We start from the raw sequence: 24,229 nt of genomic DNA, 5'->3' as shown, positions 1-24,229 counted from the left end.
GCATCTTTCTACTGCTAAAATGTTTTTTTTTATCTCGATACTGACATTTATTTTTTTTCTGTCTGCATGAAAAAAGAGCCAGGGACAAGGCAGTAAAAATGGTTGGGTTTTAGTCAGTTCTTTGCCTCTCCTATTCTCCTTTTCAAGCAATTTTCTTTATATTGCTGTGCTCACGTGGCACTGCTGGAATGCCCTCTGTTGCTAACATTCAGCAAATGGTGCTAAGGGGAGGTTTCATCAAGCAGTTTACCTTTAGATCTTTCACTTGCTGTTGTGTTTGGGCCCGTGGAAGGACCTTTGTTCAGGTATCAGAGGCTGCTTCCCACTTATTCCAGTGGATTAAGTCTGGTCCTGGTGTGGATGGTACGTTTTTTGGAGAGACCATTAGTGAGACACAGGTCACAACTACAGGCAGTTTCTGTTTAGTGGAGTCTTCAGCTAACCTGGGTTACCAGGGCACAGTAAAATCCAAATAGAGTGTCTGTTCTTGGTAATAACAAGGGCTCTGCATACTGAGGTCTAGAGAGAGAATCCTTAACTGAGTTCTTCAGCTGTAAACTGTGACCCAAAGCAGTGAGAGAAAGCTTAATGGGGCATCTAGCCTGACACCTTTATTGAAAAGGAAATTATTTCTGAAACATTACTGGGCGGAACTCTTCCTTACTAATGTGTGGTGTTTGCTGCAGAGTATTGTGTGTGGTTTTTTCCCATTTTTATTTTGATTGAGGCCCAATTCATCAAGTCTCCAAATGAACTTGTATGAGAGAAGACTTGTCTGAGAACGTGGAACTTGAAGTAAACCTGTTACAGTTATGTTGCTAAAAACCAAAATGAGTCCAAAAACCAACAATCTGGTCCGCTGGTATTCAAAAACCTTTTATTAATTAATTGCAGAAGCAGAATCATTGTCACGTTTAATGGGAAATATTTTAAGTTATGTAATACTCTGAGGAGTAACATCTTAACCAGGTGGTTGGTTACTCCTCAAGGGGGGCAGTGATAAGCCTCAGGTGTACCAGGTGGAGCTGATTTTGTTAAATCAGGAGTGATTATGGCATTAGTGGAATACTGGGTGATTCAGTTCTGCAGAAAATGGAAGGAAATAGAGACCTGCACAATTAAGAGAAGTACAAAAGGAGCCAAAAGGAGTGAAGAGACTTGCAGGTGTGTAGTGCCCCAGAGTAGTTAATTTAGCAGACTCAAGAATCCTTCTAGAAAAGTGCAAGGGGAAAAGCTAAGAGAGACAGGGAAAGCAACATATATTAAATAGATTGTTGAGTAGAGTTTTTAGCTTCATCTTCACAAAAGTAAAAACTAATAAAAGTTGAGAGTGTAAATTTTGACCTAAAGTATTACTATTTGAGTTGATCTGGAAAGAAATTAAGTTTTATGGTAGAAAATGGACTGGAAAACAAGCAACATTGTGATGTTACTTTATTGCCCACTGGAGGTAAGTTTTCAGTCTAGAGCAATGTGTTTTTTCAAATATTCTAGTCAATGTAGTTTTATCAAGCTCATAAAAATGCATTTAGTAATCCTAAATGCATATAAAAATGCAGCAATGACTAGAAGACATACATACATCAATATAGCTGTTCCCTTGAAAAAGTATAGTCAATATTTAATGTTGACCTTTATAGTTTTTTCATGGCTCTTTTTTTTGTATGAACAGTCATTTTCCTCAGAAGACTTTTTAAGGCTTCATTAGTAAAGCCAGTGGTAGAAACTTCAAATGCATTGTAAACTTGCAGAAAGTATTTCTGTATACCACAAAACTGGAAACAAAGAATATGGAAGTAGCTTTTTCACTTACAGTTTGAGGAGAGCAGGGAGTTACAATCAGTTTACAGAGAGTACATAATTTATATCAAAAGCTATGTTGACTGCTGTAATGCTGAAATTTAAATGTTATTTCTCAGCTCAGTATTCAGTTGCTCTCCTACAAATGAAATACCTTCCAATTTGTGATTATTCAGGATTAACCAAACAGAACAAACCACAACAAAACAACAACATAACAACAACAAATGAAAAAAACTCCAGCAAAAAAACCCTCACAAAATTATCAGTCAGTATTTTAAACTTTCTAGTAAAGACTACATTTGAAATCTTGTGACAAACAATGTAAATTTTCTTGAAATTTGAAGCATGTCAGTTTTTATTTTAGACATATCACTGGTTTTCCTTGCTTTGATTTAGAGTATATTACAAAACCACTTAAATATCAACAGAGCATTTGTTATCCAAGGCTATACTGAGAATTTCCATAGGATTACCAATGGGAGGGATTGGGTTGCCAGAGAGTTCTTTAAGTATGTTAAAAATATTACAAAGAACAGACTTTGGGCTTCCCTGCAGAGTGGTGAAGGACCCAGTAAACTTTAGGTTAGACAGAGCTTTGGAGGGTCTTTCCTCAGCAAAAGATTTTCTTGACAGGAAGGATTTACTATGAAGAAGAGGAAGTTCATGGAATTAACAACTTACTGTAAATTGCTAACAATAAGTGAATTAGGATAAAATAATGTAAAGAAACTCAGCTTCTATGGGTGGAGCAAGAGGGATCACATCCAAAGAACATGTTGCTTCATTTAGTACAATTTATAGAAGAGGAATTTAGTTCATTGGTAGACAGTCTGTTCCCAAGCAAATACTTATTTTTGGGAGTTAATGCAGTGAATTTGACTGAAAAAAATCCTTGGGGGTACATTTAGTTCTTACTGTGAAGTGTGAACAATAGAACAGTAAAGCTGTTCTCAGCTGAGAATGAAACAGGTGGTGAGGCAATGCAGTGATTATTTACACTTTTACTACTTTAAAATCTCACTTTTGCATTTGGCTTTGCATTTGTGTTCTCACCTTGGAGTTAACTCTGAACCACTATCTTGCATTTGTGACATTTAATGTAAATAGTACAAACCTCCGTTTGCTGTTGGAAAGTTGCCTGGCATAAATTTCTAATCCTTAGTTGGCTGCTTGTGCTTTGAGAATGGTGTTATGAATTGGGTCATCACCAAGGAATACCTACAGCTGAGCTGAAGAATCAGGAGGGGAAGCATAAAAATCAGAAGGAGTTTTTCCTCTCTCTATAAAAAAGCATCATGGTTGTTGACTTAAAATAAAAGGGAATACTTGTGGACTAAGAGATCCTTCCCAAACTGAGCGTGCTTTGTCAGAAAAGAGCCATGCTTTTTTACCCTTCTGATTTTCAACATGGTCTGGTAACATACACATAATTTGTCTCCAGATGCTAATGGGCTCTATAGAGCCATTGGCATGGATTGGTTTAGAGTTCATTCTCATATTTTGAAGAACTCTGCATGATCTCTGCAAGCCTGTTTTAACCTAATTTATTATTCTGTGACTCTCTGACACAATTTAAATCAAGGGCTGCATTTGTGCTGAAATGTTGGAGCCAGTGCAACTGGGAAACAGGATAAAAAGTTGTTCTAAACTGTCTCTGTATCTGCCTTGCTGATCAAGACAGGGATAAAACAGTTATTGCTTACAGCAGAGAACTCAATCTTAAAACTGTTCTTACTGATAAACAGGAGCTGTGTATCCCACATGTTTGCAGTGGATCCTAAGGAATGAAGACTATCTTGTCTGGGAACTGTGAAATGGAATTTGAAAAACCTGAGGAACCTTATGCTAAAGAGAAAAAGACTGCTGAGGGTTTATTTTATCCTGGTGGAATGGCTGTTATTGCCCTTTTTTTTTTTTTTTACCATTGAATTGTTGCTGCTTTAGGCATAGAGAAGCTCTTTCAGAAATAGATCAATAACATTTGCACCGGGCCTTGTTCTTTGTTTGTTTAGGGGGGTGTAGTAATGAAGTGTGAATGAATGCAGTGTGACATTAGGGATACAGAAGCGGCTCAGTGACTAGGGCAAAGGAATGAAAATATTCAAACCAACGTGAATTAGTTTTTGGGGACCAATAGTGAAAACCTCTGACCTTCAATCCAAAGAAAAATAACTGATTTTTTTTTTTTGGAGGGGAGGGAATAGCATCTTTTAGAGTTGTATTGTGATGACACCAAATCATCTATTGGTAGTTTAGGGTGAAGAGTCAGGAGGGGAAGCATAGAATCAATCCCGTTTTTTTTCAGATACTGCATAAAAAAACCAACCCATGGCAGTTTGCTTCAAAAAAGAGGGGATACAGTGTCAATGCATCTATGCAAACTGGATTTCTTCAGTCTTAACCGTTCTTTTGTATGTGGTCAAGATAATGCATCCCACAGGTAGGGAATCAGTGAGTTCTGTTGGAATACCAGGGATAGGTGCATGGAGTATTTACATGTAGGCAGAGGTGACTGTAGAAGGCCCTGCATTCTGGACCTCATCCACTTCACAAAGGATCTTACTCAGTCACTTCTGACTTTGCAATAGGACAAGTAATTAATTTGTCTTTAATTAATTTAATTAATTAATTAAACTGTTGATGTTCAGTTGCAGTGAGTGAAGCAAGTGCTGTTTTTCCTTAATCTGTTTAAACTTGTGGAACTGTGGAGCATCACGGAAGAGGTTTTTACTCTAAAGGAAGATGGATCTCCGTGGTGTATAGTAAAATAAACCAGAAGATAGACTTGTTCTTTCACAGATTTCAAGTTTCCATCTGCATTTACAGTGTCAGCTGCACTGATGTGACTATTCCAGTAGAAAACCGTACCTCTAATTAAAGGAATGATCTGTGGATAGCTCAGGGCATGTGTTTCGTTACAACAAATAAAGGTAAATGTTGTTTGAGCTTTAAGGTCTTAAAAATAAGTTTAAAAAAAAAAAAGTTAAAAAGCTGGACCTGGTTTGAAGGGCTCTGAAAAATTAACAGGTGAGATCACAAGCAACCTTAGCTGAAGCCTTAGGTTCTTACTTTGAAATTTCCTCATGTAATCTAAACAACACCCTGCAGCTGTTACCTGGTGAACCTCAACTGGGATGAGATCATGAGATTTCATGTCATTGTCACCCCTTTCCACTGCTCTTTTTTCACCCTAGTGTTTCCTTGTTCAAGTATGTCCTTTGAAAAATTATTTTCCAAAAACAAGGGCTTTCTAGCAGAGATGGTTTTTGGCAAGTTTGAGGGTTTGGGGATACATGCTTGCTTAAAAGGCTCTTTGTTTATTGAAGTTTGTTTCTTTTGTTTAAGGTTGCTCATCTTGCTTGTTCATTGTCAACAAATGAAGATGGAACGAAAATTGTCCAGATGGCAGCTAATCACATAGAGACCTTGTGCCCACAGGTAGGACTTTTTCAATTAATTCCCATTACAGCTCACTGACCATGCAGTGTATTGTCCCACAACGTAGATGTTTAGCTGTACTTATTTAGTCTAAATTCACATTCCATTTATACAGTTCAGTGCAGCAAATGGAGACCAAATGGCAAATCCAGGGCACATACTCAATTTGTTTTCTCTTTGTGCTTAACATAGGAATGGTTGATAGTCTGTGTTGATTGGGAGTTCAGAAAAGCTATGAAAGTTACAATTGCAGAAATATGCTGCTCTCTTTCTGAAATCCAACCTGTTTGAATGAACATTGTAATGTGATAGGCAGATTTGGAACGTTTTTACACTTAGAAAACAATACCTGTTTTGACCTTTAACTTAAAATACACAAAACCCCAATCAAGTAATAGTATGTGAACAGCAAAGGATGAATTCTTCTGATTATCACCAATTTAAAAGATCAAACCTTTGTTTTAAGGAAACGAATGAAAAAAAGGCACAGCTACAGATTTATTCTACAAAATTTATTCACTCTTGGTTTGTCATGTTCAGTATTATAGAGATATAAAAGCCTCTGCAGTTAGATCTGTTTAGAGCAAAGATTTTAGGGATTTCTGTGAATCTGATCTGTGAGTTTCAGTTCTTTGGAGAACACTGTGGTTTACATGGTGGCCTAAGTCTTCTCACCCTTTTGTCCTAAATGTGGTGGAAATAAAAGATGAAGAGTAAATATTAATAATATGTTCAATAGCAAGCTTGAGAAGTCCATTTTATCCTGTTGAATAACTGCAAGTCTTGGAGAAAGGAGGTTCTATTGAGGAAATGAGATGTTCTGAAAAAAACGCAGACCAGTGTTTTCTCTTGAGTCATTCAGGTTCAGTGCCTTGTTCTTAAACTTGAACCATTCTGTGTTTCACATGCCAGCTTCTTTGTTTCTCCAGGGGTTCAGGTGCACCTTTGCAATGGATTATTATGTATCCAATTCAGCTTTTTAATTGAAATTGAAACCTACACTTTCAGGGTATCACATCTGATACCAGAAACTCCTAAAATCTAATTTTGACTAAAATATTGATTTTTCTCCACAGCCATTTAAGTTTCTGGGCTTTTAATTTCCTGTGGTAAAATGGAAGTTTCTTGGTTTTTTTTTTTTTTTTTTTTGTTTAACCTAGAGGTAAACCAGGGATGAATTGGTTGATGATTATAGATCTGTCTAAAAAGAGAATGTGGTATGCACGTGATAAGATTATGTAGCTAATGGTGTGTTCATTGTGCAGGATTTGCTGCTTTCTTAGATAAGGACCATGCCCTGTGAAAGCAATTCATATTTTACCTAAGTAAGAAATAACAGATTCGGGCTCCTGCATTTTTCAATAAATCAGATTATACCATATCAGTTAAAAACCTTCCATAGGGAAAATAATTATCTCTTAAGTTGCCTGTGAGGCTTATCAGAGTTCAGAATGGGGAAATTCTTGTGTAGAACTCCCCAATGTTCTTAAATCTTTAGAGTCAAAAACTTGGTATTTTATGTGTTCTGAAAGATATATTTCTTGAAGAGAAACATGTGGTTGGGATTGAAATCTGAAATAGTAGAATTAAAACAGAACCTCCCCACCCCAAACACCACAAACATACCAACCAAAAAAAATCCAGCAACAAAGGCAACACCTACGGAAAACACCTGGGAGTCCTGGGAGTTCTGCAGATTTGACCAGCAGAAGTCCCCATGGAACACAGGGGGAAAGGCAGATGCAGAACTGGCAAACCTTGGGGGAAAGCCTTGTTACTTTTGTTACACTAATCAGATTCTACTGTAGTGAAATTATTAGTGAATATTTGATTGTTCAATAAATGGAATAAACTAGTGTGTGCGTTAGAGGCAATGCAAAACACATAATGCCTGTTCCTGGAATTTCATGAATACCTCATGAGAAATGAGTTTAATATTAATCTTACATCAATAATCGTAGAATAAAGAAATAAAGAGCTGCTAGCATAGGATTTGATGAAGGAAGAATTATTTCTCTCCGTTTAACTCGCTTTTGACTGGGAGAATTTTCTTCAGTTTTGTCAGGTAAATAAAATCTACGATGTCACTTGTTGTAGGTGGGAGCCCATATTACTTTCCTGGTGTGGAAACAACATCTTGACTCGTGAAAGAAAGAGAAGAAAAAGAACCCACAAAAGCAAACAGCAAGATTATTAATCTGTAGAGCTGTTTTGCTAATATCCATTTGGGGTTTGGTACTATTATGCTTCAGTTCAGTGGCATGTTTGAAGAGGACTCTGGTTCCTCTAACAGTTAGTCCTCTGGAATACCTGATAGAGGGTAAATATAGAGATGGAAAATGATCCAAAATGTGGGAAACCAGAGATTAGCAGTCAAGCATCTGGCTTCTCTATCTAAATTATAGGGTTTTTTACATTTTTATGGTCTGAGTCTGATCAGCTTCCAGATGGTCCAACATGTATGCTTGGCACATCAGGCCTTAGATATGTGAATTTTAGGCTCACATTCTTTCAATGTGGGATCTCACTGGAGCTTGCTGATGGTTACTAAAGTGGTGCAGGGTGATTAGTGTCAATTTTGGAGTGTCATAAAAGGATGGAAAATGCAGGAAAAGCACATGAATGTTCATGGTTTAGCTTAACCTTTATGTGATGATATACAAATGTTTAGAAGTCATTCAATTCCATGCAGTATTTTTATCAGATATTTTAAAAAGAGGAGGTATGGACTGATATAAGCAGAACCTTGGATATTAGTCTTTTTACCTGAGTTCTGTTTTCCTCTTAAGTATTGAGAAAGAGAGATGGAAATCATCTGATTATAATGTTATTAGGTGAGAAGCAATTCTGTGGATCATGTAACTAATGAGAAGCATGTAACACTTGGCACATTTGTGGAAGATACAGCTCTAATTTTCATTGCCATCTTTCCTTGCTGCTTAGAGCTTAATATGCTGCTAGTAATTTTTAAAACTGCTTGCTGTGTGATAAACCACTAAATATAGAAGCTGATTTTTTGGCTGTGGGAGTTTGTAAATAAATCAGTGTGGTTTTTCAGGTAACATTGAGACAGGTATTAGGATAAGCAAGATGCTGAGCTGATCAGTGGGAATATATTTATACATATCATATTTCTAGGCCATTGAAATACTGATCTGACAGCTGTGTTGAACATCTTATATTTGGCTTGTCCAGCATAATCCATCTGTTTCTTCAGTGCCAACAGGACAGTCTGGAACTGACTGCTGTATTTTGGTGTTACAGATCTGTTTATTGACACACCTGTACCTGCAGGGAGGAGAATGGCAAAAACTGCCCAGATTCCTTGCAAGAAACCAGACCCTGCAGATTTCCTTTCTTTGAATTTTAATAATTTCAGCATTGTTGTAGTCATGTCTCTCTAGCAGACAGTAATAAGCATATCACATATTTTTTTAGGATCATATGAAATGGTCTGTTTATCAGTAAATTCAGAAATATGAAAGAACAATGAGCTGAGGAGCTGACAGTGTTTTTCAGAGAGTGTGTGTATGTTTGTCTGTAGAAGAGATCCAGGCAAAGCATCTCCATTCCAGTCCACCAGCTGCTTGTACTCTCTTCTCTTCCAGGAAAAGTACATTACATTGATTACACCTGCAATTTTCTGCCTTCAGTAGCCCAAACAGTGACAGCAACATGCCCCACACACGCCAGAGTCTACCCTGAGAATCCACCTTTCCAAGCAGGGCTTGTGTGTTCTCTGCTTTCTTTCTCAAAAATTGGTCATAACTTTGTTATGCTTCCTGTAAGTTTTTGCTCAAGCTTTAAATGTAAATGTCCTATAATTTTTTTTTTTTTTGGTGTGAATTAAACATTGCATGTCTTTTTCCATTATAAAAATGAGTGGAGGAATTGAGTCTTTCCTTTGAGCTATGTTTTGATTTGCACTTAAATTGTTTAGCCCTTTCGTGTTGATACAGATAAATGGATATTATTTCCTTCTGTGTTATTTTCTAGAAAGTATGTACCGAACAAACCTGAAATTCTTGTTCGCAAAAATGAGACTTGATAGCTATTGCATTTTTTAGGTACTGAAGTTTAATTATGTGTTTTATGATGCTGTGGATTTTTGAAGCTAGCAATTCACATTTTCTATATATTTACTTTTTCATGAGAGAAAGATCAATCATCCATTTTGTTATTTATGCTGGTACATGAAATAGTGGGGGGCACTGAAGAATTTTTTTATTAGTTTCATAAAAACTCTTCACCAATATCACTTCAATAACCACAGTTTCATCATCTTGGTTGAACTGCCTGTGTGGCATCTCCTTTTATCTGTCTTACGACTATTTTCTGGGGAAGTATGGGGGAAAAGTAATGGAGGAGAACATGGTAAATCAGTGAGTTCTCTACCATTTGCTTTAAAAGACAAAAACTGGATGTTAATATCCAACAATATCAGACATTTTATTAGGTACCACCTCCAGCCTTTCAGTTGAGAGATTACTAAGGCACAATAGATACTTTTAATTAATGCCACTGTCAGCTCAGCCTGGCATTCATGGCATTAGTCTGCAGTGCCACCAAAAGCAGTGGCTGCTCTTCCTCTAGACTCCTGCTTATCCCTTCCCTTGAGCCAGCCAAGAGTGCTCATGCATCCATACAACAACCGCACCAGGAGCTGACTCGAATGAAAACTAACCTTCTTGCTTCCCAGGGTAATTCTCAGCTGCATCAGTTTTCTGATCCAGACATTAGGAGTTGCAGTTTGTTCTCTCTGTTCATGGAAACTGAGGTTTGCTGTTTCAAAAAGCTGATGAAGCCTGGGGCAGTTTCAGGTGATTGGGATGCTATGGAATCCTAAAGCTATGGGACACCGAAATGTATTGGAAGGCATAGTGCTTTATTCTTTGGTACAAATAGACTTAGCTAGATGTTTGCTTTGGCTTGAACTTCTCCAATAAACAGTTTGAAGGAGGGGAAAAAACCCTGCTGTGACTCTTGGAGGATTCCCCTGAAAGCCTCATGCTGGCTGCTTGGCTCTTTTGTCATAGTAGTTGGAGAGAGAATAATTAACTACAAAATACCTTGAGGTTTTCAATCTTGACTTTCATCTTCCAGCATCTGTTGTGTTAGAATAGAATTCTCAACAAACTCTCAATTTGTAGTATTAAACAAAAATACCTACCCTGAGCAATACAGAAGCTGTTCTGTTTTATCCTCTTCTTGCCCCACCTGCAGTTAGTGGACATAAGACATGAGAATGACTGAGTTTCTTAAAGTTACTGGAGTGTATTTGCTAGGGATTCACACTGCACAAAATTGCTGTGAATGTTTTATAAACAATTTATTTTTCCTTTCACCTTTAAAACTTTAAAGTATGTTTCCCAGAAAGGCGTTTTTGTAACGTGATCTGCAAGGGGGTTTTCTGTGTTATATTTTCAAATATAAATGCAAAATATGTCTGAAAATTTGACTATCTGCTTTACTGAACTCCAAATTAAAAGTAATTAGGAATTGTGTCCGTAAGAGCAGCTTTGGATATAAAAATAGCAAGTACACCAGTTTGCTTCCTGTATCTTTCAGATGATTGTGCAATATTGTTGATATAGATGCAGAGTCTAATTTGCTTCTCTGAGTTTACTGCCCTAAAGCTCTCACTACTATTGAAAATAGAATAATTTCAAGGGAAGCTTTCTTTCTAATGTCCTTGAAACTTGCCGTGTGTTGTGACACATGTTCGCATTTGTGCATGAAACGCAGGTAAGGTCTGTGTGTTTGCATTATACCATTTCTTCTGTCTCCTTTGCACTTTTTCTGGAAAAATACAAAACGAAACCAGGACAATTCTAAATTAGTAACTGCATTCACATGAACTTTGTGTTCTACTGTAGAATCCCTGAAATTATTTAAGAATGCAGACTTTTGATGTCTGATCCATATCTCTAAGGCAGAATTTTAGCCATATGTAGATAGTTTTCTGGGAAAGATGATTTTATAAGGAGATTTTTTTCCGAGTTATGCACTGAATCCTTCCAACATTTGTTTTACCTGTTTCTAAATCATGGTGTGTATAAATAATTAGAGACACTTCAAAAATTACCCCATTTCTCATTTCCTTAGTGGAACAGCTTTCTGTTGGAGGCAATAACTTGCCTATCTCTTGACACTGTTTGAAGTCAGGATTCTACTGGGATATCTGCATGTGGAAAACAGACTAAAGGACTAAAAATCATTAGAAAAACATTACTGACAACAGGGGAAAAGGAGCGTAGTCATTTGATGGTGGGTCACATGCAGTTTAGGTAATGTTGGTTTCCTCTTTTATGGGATGATCATGTAATGATGTGTAGGAACCTAATTTCATGATTACGACTCTGAATCGTTATTCTTAAAAATAACAGAGGAATAGAGATTCCTCCCTAAGGAAGGGAGAAATGATTTCCTTTCTCTGAATTTCTCATTACCTGCCCTGAACTGTCCTCTCTGCCTGGAAGGGGACAAGGGGGTTTTGTTGGATTCTTTTTGCACCTTTTTTTTGGCTTATGGGGTGTGTAGAGACTGTGTATGTGAAATACAGGACAGAAAATGAAAACTAAGAGGAAATGTGGAAATATTTACGTTCCCTTAGTGTCGTGCACAGCTGCTAAGATAGTGACAATATATTGTCTTCACTCTGCACCATTTTCTTAATATTTGTTGTTGTTGTTGTTATTTGAGAGGATTTTGTTAAAAAGTACTTTGAAACTCTCTTGGTGGGAGATTCTTAACTGGGGGTGGAAAATACCCACCTCAGCAATACAAACCCCGGAAAACCAAGGTGATGATCTTTAGTTACTACATTTGTTTACCGAGGGGACGAAGTTTTGTTATATTTGCTTCACTTTGCAGCTACTTCACTGTAACACCTCCCATGGTGTGACATGACATTTGTTTTGGAGGATCTTGTAAAATCCTCAAGGTGTTAGTGACAGTTTGATGCTCCTGCATATGGACATGTATGTCCCTGAGCAAATGCTTATTGTCATTTAAGATACGTTACATTTTATGTATAGGAATGTAACTGAAATCTTACTAAGTTTCTATGACAGAATCAAATGATGCTAATTCCATTCATGTGAAGTACATTACTAAAAATAATTTTCTTATTTTAAAGTCTTTCTTGTTTCTAAATGTATAGAATATACTTGATTTGTCATGGTGCTGGCTTTGTTAGAGATGCCAAGAGGGAATGAGGAACTAATTAATACGTTTTCAGTAGGTTTTTTGTAGTTTCTTATTGCTGTTTGGTTTGGATTTGGCATAATATAATTCAAACTGTACGTGAAGCAACAGCTGTGGCATAAATGTTGAGCTTTACTGATGTCCTTTCCTCCCCAGTATATAAATGTAATCCATATGTGTGTTCATATTACCATGTATTCAAAGACTGTAGCTGCAGTGTAGTTACACTGTAATTGTTCCAGATCCCATACAGTTTTATTTCATCTCTATAAAGTTCGGTGCATGAATGAATAATCCATAAGGACCTTTCTATTTTATATGCATTCCATTAAAAATCGGACTAAAGGTTTACTTGGATATGAAATCCAATACACAGAAGGTAAATGACGTAAACTTCAGTTTTACGGTAATTTGAGTATGCAACTAATTTAATTGATAATTATGGCTGTTGTATTCAAACACAGGGGTTTATTTTTGTGTTGAACTCCTTTTGAGATCAAGTCCTGAGACTGGAAACTCCCATGGAGATTTTTCTTAATGCCTACATCCTCTGGGAAGATGTACTGTAGCTTGTGCTGTTGACAGTATGCCTTATCCCAGTTTGATCAGCAAACCCAGCTATCTCTGGTGCTGATAATTTTTATACCACTATAATAGGCAGTGTTGGTATACTGTGACAGAACATTTACACGGCCTAAGAAAAATGTAGAAATGTAGAAAAATCATCCTTAAAAAGCTTTGCTCCATGAAGAGACTTTGTGTTCTCAGTTCAATCTGTTTATAGCGAACTGCAGGGAGCTGAGCTCCAGTTCTGGATGCAGCACTGTTTAAGATAGGACTTCCAGTGTGCTTTTGAGTATAAAATAACAAAGGAAAAAATTATAAGCAGAACTCAGTTTTGAATATTTTTTTATTTCCTCTTTCCTGCCAGAGTTCAAGAAGCATTGGGATGATACTCCTGGGCACAGGGTGTGACTCTTGGGGAAGGTCCTGTGCAGGGCTGAGGGTTGGACTTGATGATCCTTGTGGGTCCCTTCCAACTCAGCATAGTCTGTGACTGATGTATCAGTAAGTCTCGAGGATTATTTTAGCCATCCATTTCAAGAATCGGTATATCTTGAAATCAGAATTTTATTCTAGAATGCATTGCTCAAGGCTTGATGAACTTGGGTGAATTGTTTTATGCTTTCTGAGCAGAATCTCATTGTCCCCCATGTGGACAAACTATGGATACAAGAAAGTAATTGTTTGGTTAGCATGTTATGACTGCAGCTAAGATTATTGGAATTAGTTTACCAGTGTTATGATTTGATGGATCCTAAATTATATCCTGGATAATGGGTGTATATCTAATACAGAAAATACAGTTTGAGGAATAGCAATTTTTTTTTCGTTTGGGTCAAAAAATGGACTTTTTATTCTTGAAATAAAATAGGGGATTTGTGAAATTCATCCCTGTAGGTTTGAATATCGTATCCAAAATGTCCCCTAGGTCATTTACAGATGCTGTACTCCACAAGACAGAAACAGAAATGTTTGTTTATTTTTGCTGCTTTGGTTTCAGTAGTGCAAGATAGAGAAAGTGAAGGTACAGAACTGAAATGACAAATTCCATGCAAAAAAGCCCAACATATTTTGGAATTTGATGTCTGTTTCACTTGTCAGGTCAAGTGAATTAGTTCTGGGTGGGAGGTGCCGTCGGATTGGTTTAAGAAGCAGTCTTTAAGTGTTCAGCCTATTCTGTCATCTGTCTCTGAAAAACAAAGTAACTGTCCACCCAAATGTTAATACTGAATACTTTACTGCATTTTCAGGTGTTTTCCACTTCCGTAACACTTTAAAATAATGGCAATGTCTCTTTTGTTAAATATAACTCGTGTGCTTTTTCTGTAGGAGGGTTCAATGCATTCAGAAATATGTGTGTAGTCCCTGTATGAAACCAAGACATAGGTGTGTGCAGGGGTAGGGGGAACTTTAGAGGGCTGTTTAGTGTGTGTGATTTTGGTTTGGTTGGATTTGTGTTTGGTTTTATTTTCTTTCTCAAGAGTTCACCATGCCTCTCAGCAGTTGGAAGGTATGCTTTTGAGTGAAATTACACAGTTGTTTTTTTTTTTTAATAAAGTACAAAAACTTTATCCCGATGTAATAAGAACATATTTCTGTGTATCACTGGCAACCACTGCCCAGACATCAGAGATAAAAGCCAGGCAGGATTTTATTTTATTTCTTGCCTGAAGTATCAGTTCAATAATGTTTGTAGAATTTTTGGCTTACCCCCTACCCCACAATTCTGTTTGTTCTTGAGGGGTTGCTTTACCTGTGTGTTCTTAATTTATTCGCAAGTTCCGTGATCAGCAGCTTGTAACAACAATGTAGAAATTAAATCTTCCCTCAATGGTGGATAACAAGAAGGCCTTTGCTAGATTTGAACAGTGGGTTAATATATCTCTACTTTGTTCAGTTATGTGTTCTCAAAGCTTAAAGTTGCCTCATAATCTCGGAACAAATAAACACATATATAACTTCTAAAGCTTATTACCAAACATAGTCAATTATGTCACAGTCAAACCAAGTGCCTCTGGTGCAATCCATCCTTCCTGCTTTAAATTGTGGGATAAGAGAAAGAAAGAGAAATACAGAGTAAGTTCTTTAAATTCTATTTCTGCCAAGGTAGAGAGAGATTGCAATAGGACTTTGACATTTTGTCTTGGATCGTAATTTGCCCTAAGTGTTTTTACCACTGCAGATAGTATTCTAGGGATTGCTGTGTTCTTATTATTGCATCATTGTTTCTTGCTGGATTTTTTGAGTCTGTCTGAAGCAGTAGGTGTCTTAATCTGTTCTGAATATAATGTGGAACCTTATGGTCACATAGCACCTGTACACCTAAGTCCTCGTTAAGTATCAGTACTGGATAATGCTGCTGTGGTAGAAGTTTTTCAGGATGTTGTGAAAGAGAGAAGTGTGCTGTGGATGGAACTTTTCCTATGTTCAGAAGTGTTTCTTGTGGAAGTACAGTCTTGCTTTGTCTTGTATGTCACTTATGATATAATGATTAAACAGTATTCCTTAACTCTGCGTCTCCTTTTAGACGTTTTCTGTGGAGGTAGATTTCACCTTTTAAATTTACAGAACAATTAAAGTTGATTTTATTAATAAATATAGCCAGTAATTTATTTCCTCTTGGAATGCATTTAGCTCTTGGGTAGAATTTGTCTGTATTGTCTGGGGCTGTTATCGGCATGATCTCAATTTTATTTAATTATATTGACTGAAATATATTTTATGCTTAAATATTTTATATATGAGATACTCAGTTTTCAAAGCTTTTAAATTGTTATGGTTTTTTTCATATCTTTGTTATTTTAATAGCTTTTTATGACAGATGCCAAAGCAACAGTGTCACATAACCTTGTGCCTTTTTATCATTATAGTGGGATTTTTGGCTTACAATTTTGTTTTTGGAGTTAGTAGTAAATACATATGCTTTCTTACAGAGCTTGGGCATATCTGGATATTTAAGCTCCCCCACTGTTTTAAGAGAAGTACAAGGCACAGCTTGACAGAAATAAGCTCCACAAAATGTTTATGTGTTTGGGGTTTTTTTTTAAAGAACAAAAATAGCAGACTACCAGCATGTTTCTGTGGTTTCTTTTGTAGTAACTCTTGTGTCAGGAAGTGATATTTCATGATGTTGCTGCATTCTGTTTGCATTTCTATTACCTGTCTTAGAGTATCCCCGAGAAGTGAGTCATTCTTGCCCATGAAGGAATCAGTGTCAGTAATTAAGTAAATATCATATAGTTATTTTATGACTGCATTTGAAAACAGTAACAGTTCAGGTTGGAAGGGACCTTGGGATGTGTACAGCCTTCTTCTCAAGGCAGGTCCTTTTCCAGGGGAACTGCCCCCCCAGCCAGATGGTTCCCAGATCATGTCATGTCAATTAACCTACTCCATCCAACCTGCAAGATTGGTTTTTAGACATTCAGATGATCATTTTTGAAAGAAGGAAGAAAAACCTCAGGTTCTCTTGGTGTCGAAACCAGTTGGACACGAGTTTTCTTCCTTACAGTCCCAAGCAGTGCAATTTCTTTTCTGAAGTAGCGTGAGATTATTAATTTAGTAATAGCTTGGGAAAAAATCCAACTTTTAAAAGCTCAGAAGTCAGTTTTCTGTGTTCTTTTGTTGTGTTACTTGTGTACATACCTCAGTTAATCTTCTTGAGGTATGCTTAGAAACTGTTCACATTACATAAATGAATTGGGATTAAAAATTACATTTAAGACTCCAAGAGCTCACCCACCGAACTTTTGCAGAGCATTTGGTTCTTAATATGTTGAGATAGCCTAAAGAGACAAAGCCTCCACACATTTCTCAGGAGACACTTTTAATTTCAGGAGGAAATAAGAATTTTGGTGAAGGTTTAAAAGGGGTGATCTACAACCAACATAGAGCATTCCACAAAACACCAATTTAGCAGAATACAGCCCACTGGTTTTAAGTTACCCAGAAGAGATTAAGAAAAGAGTAAAGAAAGAAAGAGATTAAGAGAAGAAACAGGAGTAAATAGCTGGAGAGAGAAAAGAGATCAGGAAAAGATATTAAGAGAAAAATAGCTACCACCAAAGAATCCTGTGGAAGGCCCTTCCTTCCGCTGCCCTGAATTGATTCTGCCCCAACAATAAAACAATACTTTTACTGATCCAGTGTCTCACAACATCCCACTGTAGTTTCTTTAGCTATAAAAATATGGAACCTCTAAGTTTCATCTTCCAATAACAAAAATCTGCGGTCAAGTCCGATGCTTTGAATTCCTTTTCTGTTTATTTATGGGAATGTAGAGCCCACTATCCTATACACTGGAAAAATGGAGTGGAAATAATTTCTTTACTTTTGGCTCCCAAGGAATTCCAGCCTACATTCAGCTCAACTTTTCACTCCAAAATCTCTGGGTGATTTTGCACTGGAGCAAGTATGGATTGTTACTGTTTTTCAGGGAGCAGGGTGGCAGTTAAACCTACCAGTTCTAACTACGTTTAGTGATCCTATAATAAGGTACAAAATAATTCTTATTCCTAAGAGATTTTATTAATGTATATATGATAGATGAGCAGTTTTAATGCTAAGAAACACGAGTTAGTTTTATGTTTGATGCCAGGGTTCTCAGTCATGTATCAGATCTTGGAGACATTAACCCTGCATGCAAATGAAGAGCGTTTTGTGTCATTTTACATCATCCATGAACACGAGCAGTTCTTCAGGAAAATCAGCTTTGCAGACTGTTCTCTTTGGCAATTTGGTGAGACTAGAGACAAGCAGAGTCCTGATCTGGACTTTGCCTTGTGAGCCTGTTTTTAACATTCCTGCACTAGAGGTTGTTACTAAAGCTTTGTAATCTATGCATAAGCGGTAAACTTTTGGTAGGTGTGGCTAAAAGTCTGCTTTTCCTCAACTCTAGGTTGAGTACAATCCATTTTCCATACACATACTATTGTATAGATGTTATTTTTCTGTGTGGTCACCCATGTCTTTCTCTTAGAGAGGAATACCCCATCCATGCAGAGCAAATGAACATGTCAGTATTCTGAAGGTCAGGGTGAAGTAGATGACCACTTGATAGTAAAAACTGAAGAACAAAGTTGCCTATGCTTGTAGAAATTGTTCTTTTCATGTAAATCTGTTTGAAATATTAGTCCCTGTAGGTTTGTATACTGCTCAGGGTGAGTGAAGGGAGCATAGCATGGCCAGTGGAGAAAAGAAAATGAGGAGCTGAATGTGAAACAACCAGAAATGTAAATTCAGTGTCAGAAGTCTCTTTTTGTTGGGTGCCCCACACTTTTCAAAACAAGGTCTTGAGACTGAATTGAGTTCTACATAGAGAAGACTGTCGTTTCAGAAACAGGTTTCTGAAGTTCTTGTTTGTGATGTGGTAGCTGCTTTTGGGATGTTGTTGCATGTAATTGGAGATGATACTGCATGCAGAAAGCACAGTGCATTGATTATGGTAGGATATTTCTTAATGATTATTAACTTCAGTTTGTCAGTAGAGCAAGGGAATTGTGGCACCCTGACCTTTGTAGCAGCCTCCTGTAGGGGCAGGATTGTAAGAAAATCGATGGCATAGGCATATGAAGGTGTAGGTGACTGAAAGGCGGGTTCCACATGTTGCAAAAAGTGAGATGAATGAAAGAGTTGTTTGAGAATTCAGCTCAGAATGAGAGGGAGCTTAAATACACTCTCTCCTCCATCACCTGGAATTGTACATCGTTACACGTAGATTGTGATTACATGTAGACTTCAGAGTTATTATCACTCATGCAGGTGGATAAAATGGTTTGAGAATTATTCCCAAACACGGGTGTACAAGTTCTTGTTTTGATTTGATTGCTAAACGGGGATATCCTGGGGTGAGCTCTTTCAACTTTCCTGTAGCAGCTTACATTAGGGCAGAACTGACCCTTCTTTTCTTGGAGGTAAATTTGTCTAGCATCTGTGAAATATTTGACTGAACTGGGCTCTGCTGTTACTGTGTCAAGTTGATGTATTTGCCATCTTAATTTTGTTGGAAATTAATCTGCTGGAGGTGCAGATGAATGCAAATCTGGGCAACCAGCTCCCGTTCATCTGCAAAAAAGATAATCATCAAACAAAACTCAAGCTATTAATTAAGACTTTTTATTGATTTGGGTAGAGGGGCTAACAGTTTTCAGAATCTTATTTTATTTCTAAGGAATTTCTAGTTTTCTTCTGCTGTAGTCACTGCCATATCACTGCAATTGCTTCTTCCCTTGTTTTATTTAATTAAAACACTACAAAAGTATTCTCTTGTAATGTTACTCACACCCTGCATATGCTCTTTGTATTCTTGTGTTGTCCCCTTTTACCTGAGCTTAAGCTGGATGATTCATCCTTACCTAAAGGCACTGTCTCACTGAACTTCACCTCCCTCCCTCGTGTGACAGGGTGGATGTCTGTTGGGCTCCAAATTATTTCTACAGTAAAGGAGTAATTGTGCCATAGTCTTAAGGTGACTGCATGAATGCTGCATGAATGTTTTGTAAGATTGTTGGGGCTTTGCTTTGTTTTTGTTTTGTTCTCCACCCTTGCCCCCCTTTTAGCCCATCATGCACAGGAGTAGGTCCCTGAAAGCTTCTTGTACTGTGTATGCCTCAGATTTCATTTTAACTTACCTGTATTTTTATGTAACAACCAGCTGTTCAGAAGCTGGATAGTAGGAGGTATGTAGGATATCTTAGAACTGTCATCATGTTGCTCTGTCCTCAAGATTCCCTCAATTTATATAATCCTCTGTAACTGCTCTGTTAACTTTTTGAGAGTGGCTTTCATTCAATGGAGTGTGTAGAACGTGGTGTATCCTGTCCTTGATGAGGACACATGTATGTTACTGCTGTACAACTAATAATAGTAAATGCAGTCCTCATCTAACTTCTGCTCAGAAGTCCAAGGATATATTTGAGAACTGTTAGTTTAGCAACTAGTGAGCAGGAGGAGTACCAGCTTTCTGGGAACATTTACCTGAACTTTGAGATCTGCAGTGCTGAAATACAAATGGGGAAAAAGTAATGATGGAATTGGAACAGCCTAATATGCTGTAATAAGGTACAGTAAGGCTGTTTTTAATTGGCCAGTGACAAATTGTAACTCAGTTTTAGATCGGGATGCAGTGATGAAGCAGTGATGTCAGATTAGTTTTGCTTTCCTTGTTTCTTGTGGTCAGTTCAGATGGTAAATTTACTCCATGACTTATGGTTGGAATGAGGTAGAAAACCTAAGCCCCATGAAGCCTAAGGAACTGGCTAAAACTTTTTTCAGCTTAGTTTCCTGTTGGTGAGACTGTGAAAGGCCTCGTGTTTTTTTTTTCTTTTTTTTTTTAAATTTTTCTTCTTTTTACAGGAAAAGGAGCTTTAAAATCTCCATTCTACTTATGTGATAAGATATCTCTTCAAGTTTCTTAGACAACATTAAAAGTACCTAGTCTAAATCATACGTGTTGTGGATCGTGGCTTTTGGGACAGCTCCAGATAGGACAAAGGCAACAGGACAGCTGGGCTTAGCCAAACTTTAGGAACTTTGCTTGGCTCTTAATCCCTCACCTTGACATGGTTCCCAGGCAAAACGAAGACACGTGGTCTCTAGTGTGCTCTGCAACTTAGATATGATAGTATTTTGGTTTCATTACTGTCAATGTGAATTGTTTTATGGAATGTAGGTGTTGTCACACTTATGGAAGCCAAGTTTATTCAAAGTGGAGTGAAGTCTTCTCTTCATAGGATATTAAACATCAGAGCCATTTACCTTGGGAACCATGAGGAACAGTGTCACCTGAAATACTTAATTCAGGATTAACTGCCTTTGTGTATAATATAACTGATTAAACTTCTAACTGTAAATTTGCTGAGGGAGGCCTTAGGTGAATTCTCTGGTTTGTGTTATTCAGGTGGTTAGACTGATGGTTTGGGGCTCTCGTGCAGCCTCAGCCCATCAGACTGTGAGCCAGTGCAGTCTCTGTAGTTAGATGAGGGTGCTGCCTGCCTGTGCTGTAGCTTTTGCATTTACTGAAGGTTTTGGGACTTCATTTCCAGAGATATCTGGAGTCATCTTGATTTCTAAATTCACCCATTTAATAAAGTTGACTACATTCTTTAACAGTTTTGGTGATCTTCCCAGGTAGTTTACCTCTTTATTGCATTTGACAAGATAAAAGTTGATTTGGCAACATAAAAGATGTTGGTTCTGATACTGAAACAACTTTTTACACAGTCTCATTGTGACTTTTGGCAGGGCCAACCTGATAAATCTACCAAAACGAAGAAAATAGAGTAAGAAAAAGACTTTATTGTATTCAACCAGAAATAGTGTTTGACTTTCATGTATCTTATTAGAGGCTTAAACAGAAAAGTTAGAAATTACCCGTTTAGTATTCCAGTCTTGTTGTATGCATTTTAAAACCTAAACTAGTTAGTGTGGTGAATGAAAACAGGACCAATGTGACCTAAGAATTATTGAGGTGAAATTTTGAGCCCCTGGCTTAGAAAATTGATCCTGTGAAATTGGATTAAGTGTGATAGGAATGAAAACAGTGAAGTTCTCAACTCCTGCAAATGTCTTACTTTTAGGAGAGGATTGGGGGAGCTGCTGTAGAGCCAAACAGAAATGGGCTTTAATATATTGCACTGCATGTGGAAAGTTATTTTATCTTTGGTATTGATACTGAAATAGAGAAACTGGAGGTGATTTCTTCTGTGCAGCTGTGGAATGCTCAAATGTTCAGAGTAACAGAGGCAGAGCAGCTCTCCTTCTATATTAAATGAGTAGTATTTTTTCCTGCCTACTGCAGATTTATGCAGTTCACACCTTAAAAAACAAAATCTGGGCTGGATCTCCACTTGACGGAAGCTTGAAATGTTTGTTGCAAAATCCCTGACATGTACAGGGTTTGACATTGGATTGGGTTTTTGGGTGTGTTTTACATCATAACAAAATGCCCTGATTTGCTGCTTTTCTTCTGCTTTCTAATCCTTTTCCATATATTTGTACACATAGACATTGTCCTGTTGTTGCTCTACTGCATGTTTTCTGGATATAATTTTGGAGTAGTGACAAGCACCCAACATTAAGAGAGTTGCTTGCTTTATAAATTGTTCTTTGTGTTTATCAAAATTTAGGTTTTTTTGGTTTTTTTCCCCCTGATGGTATGCTGTGTTCTGGTTGATGAAAGCAAAGCTAAGATAGAGTAGAATAAATTACTGAAGTGTAAATGCTTATCAGTGTGCCTTGTACCCTAAAAAATAATGAGTCTTTTCTCAGGGACAAATGGAACAGTTTTCTGCTAATTTCTAAAATTACTGATTCCTAAAATGGTTAAACCACTAATGTTATTTTAAAAAATCTATGGAAGTGCACTATTACTACATTGAATTTTCTGTGTTTGTATTCTACACTTCATATAGAAACAACATCACATCTCTTGACCCAAGAGATTTGGGCACTGGGCTGAAACTTTTTGGGTTGCTTTTGTCCTGGGCAAGTTTCCGTGGGGACTTGAAGGATGTGGTATGTGCTGTTCCCAGCAGTGGTACTCCTGAAGTACTAAATGAACAATTGTTTTAAAAATGTGATCTGTGGGCAAGTCTGGAGTCACCATGTTTTCTTCCTCGTTTGCCATCCCTGGAAGCTAAAACTGGGCATTAATGAGAAGCCATTGTGCCTCTAGTCTACACCTGGGAGAACAATTTTTAGGAAGTGAACTTCCAGTTTGTTTTAAATGGGATAAAGGAAAGGGAAAGTGTGTTAGTGCAGGCCCTTTCCTACTTCAGTTTGTTCATTTGTACATTTTTTTATTAGTTTTACCAAGTGAGTTGCAATAGCCACAGTCTGCAGTTACTCAGAGATTAGAAACAAAAGCGTTTTATCCTGTTGGTGAAGCACCTTCAACCCAGTAGAAATCTTCAGCAGTGGACTCCATCACCACAGCTCCTGGTAACAAAATTGAAAAACTGCTTGTAAACTGCTTAGTTACAATCTTTTGAATTTCCAGCATTTGTTTTAATAAACAAAGGAAGTAGTTTGTGTTAGTGGTGAAATGGCAAGTCATGCAAGACTGATTTTAGCACTGCATGTTATTGCCTACCTTGAAGTTTTTATTCAAAGGGTGTGTTTAGTGACAAAGGTAATGCTCTAACAGGAAAATGCTGAACATTTATCTTTATAGAAAGGGACCCCTATGATCTCTTTAATTTCCTGCTCTAACTCTCATGAAAACAAAAACAAATCGGTCCTTGCAGAGCCTTCAGTGGAAGCAATGCATGTAAATGGAAATTAAAGCCTTCAGCAGCTTGTGTGGTCTGTAGACTGATTTGATAAGCCAGAAGCAAGTAGCTATCCAAGCATAAATGTCTGCAGGAAGAGACCCTATTTCCAAAGCGGTGCTGCAACTGAATAGTGCATGTGGGAACACAGGCAGAAGGTTTATGACAGTAGTTTGCTTATACCAAGGATGTGGGCACCTTTGTTGGTGTCTTTTGGGCTTCAAAGTCCCTGATGACTTGTTTTTAATCTCAGCATTCTGATAAGATGTCAGTGATCCCTCATGTCATCTGTGTCAGCATTGCTGTGCTGTTGCTGTTTTTCAGGTGGCAGAACCATAAATGATCAAGACAGATCTTGTGCCAGATGATACAGCCAATAAATGCTTTTGCTGAAGATTTTGTAGATCTGAAGTATGGATAAAATAAGGTTTTATGGAATGCACTGAAAGTCTATAGTGAAATGTACTGAAAATGATGGGGCAAACCCTGTGTTTAGCACAAACCAAATTAAAAAAGGAAAAAGAGTAGTCAGGTCTAAGCCCTTAATGGGCCTGGCTGAAGCAGTATCATCACCCACTTCTAACATCTGCTGGTTTAAAAGTCAGTGGTTTTGTTTAAAGGATTCTGCCTGAAATCAGACTTGTTTTAAATGAGCCTTTAGACTTTATTAGGTGTGTGCTGTATGGCTTGGTGAGCTGTACTTGGTAAAAAGGTTGTTTCATAGTCAAACTGCCAAAATTTTCGCTGGCAGTCATGGATTTTGAGGTGCTTTTGATTTTTTTAAATTGTTTTCTTATTTTAAAGAGCATTCCCTATGATCTTATTATCAGGTATTTTTAAAACAACCTGTCAACTTTTTTTCCAATTTCAAATTTGTTTTGCCTATTGGATTTTTTTCCTTTTTTGGAGAATAAAATATTTTTAAGCTTTTATGTTTGTACTTCTGGGAC

The 24,229-nt window shown here is 37.3% G+C and overlaps 1 protein-coding gene across 5 annotated transcripts in view; it reads left to right on the top strand.

The window, feature by feature from the left end:
* Positions 1-24,229, top strand: part of CTNNA3 (catenin alpha 3) — a 433,577-nt gene that overhangs the window by 283,779 nt on the left and 125,569 nt on the right. For all 5 annotated transcript variants that reach the window (XM_027660928.1, XM_027660929.1, XM_027660927.1 and 2 more), the window contains one exon: positions 5,149-5,241. In XM_027660928.1, coding sequence (XP_027516729.1) covers positions 5,149-5,241 — 93 coding nt within the window. The remainder of the gene's footprint in view (positions 1-5,148; positions 5,242-24,229) is intronic.

This window comes from Corapipo altera, unplaced genomic scaffold (assembly GCF_003945725.1).
Source record: "Corapipo altera isolate COAL_440 unplaced genomic scaffold, ASM394572v1 133, whole genome shotgun sequence".
Taxonomy (NCBI): domain Eukaryota; kingdom Metazoa; phylum Chordata; class Aves; order Passeriformes; family Pipridae; genus Corapipo; species Corapipo altera.
Note: the sequence above shows the minus strand (reverse complement) of the source record. Positions and strands in the feature narration are given on the sequence as shown.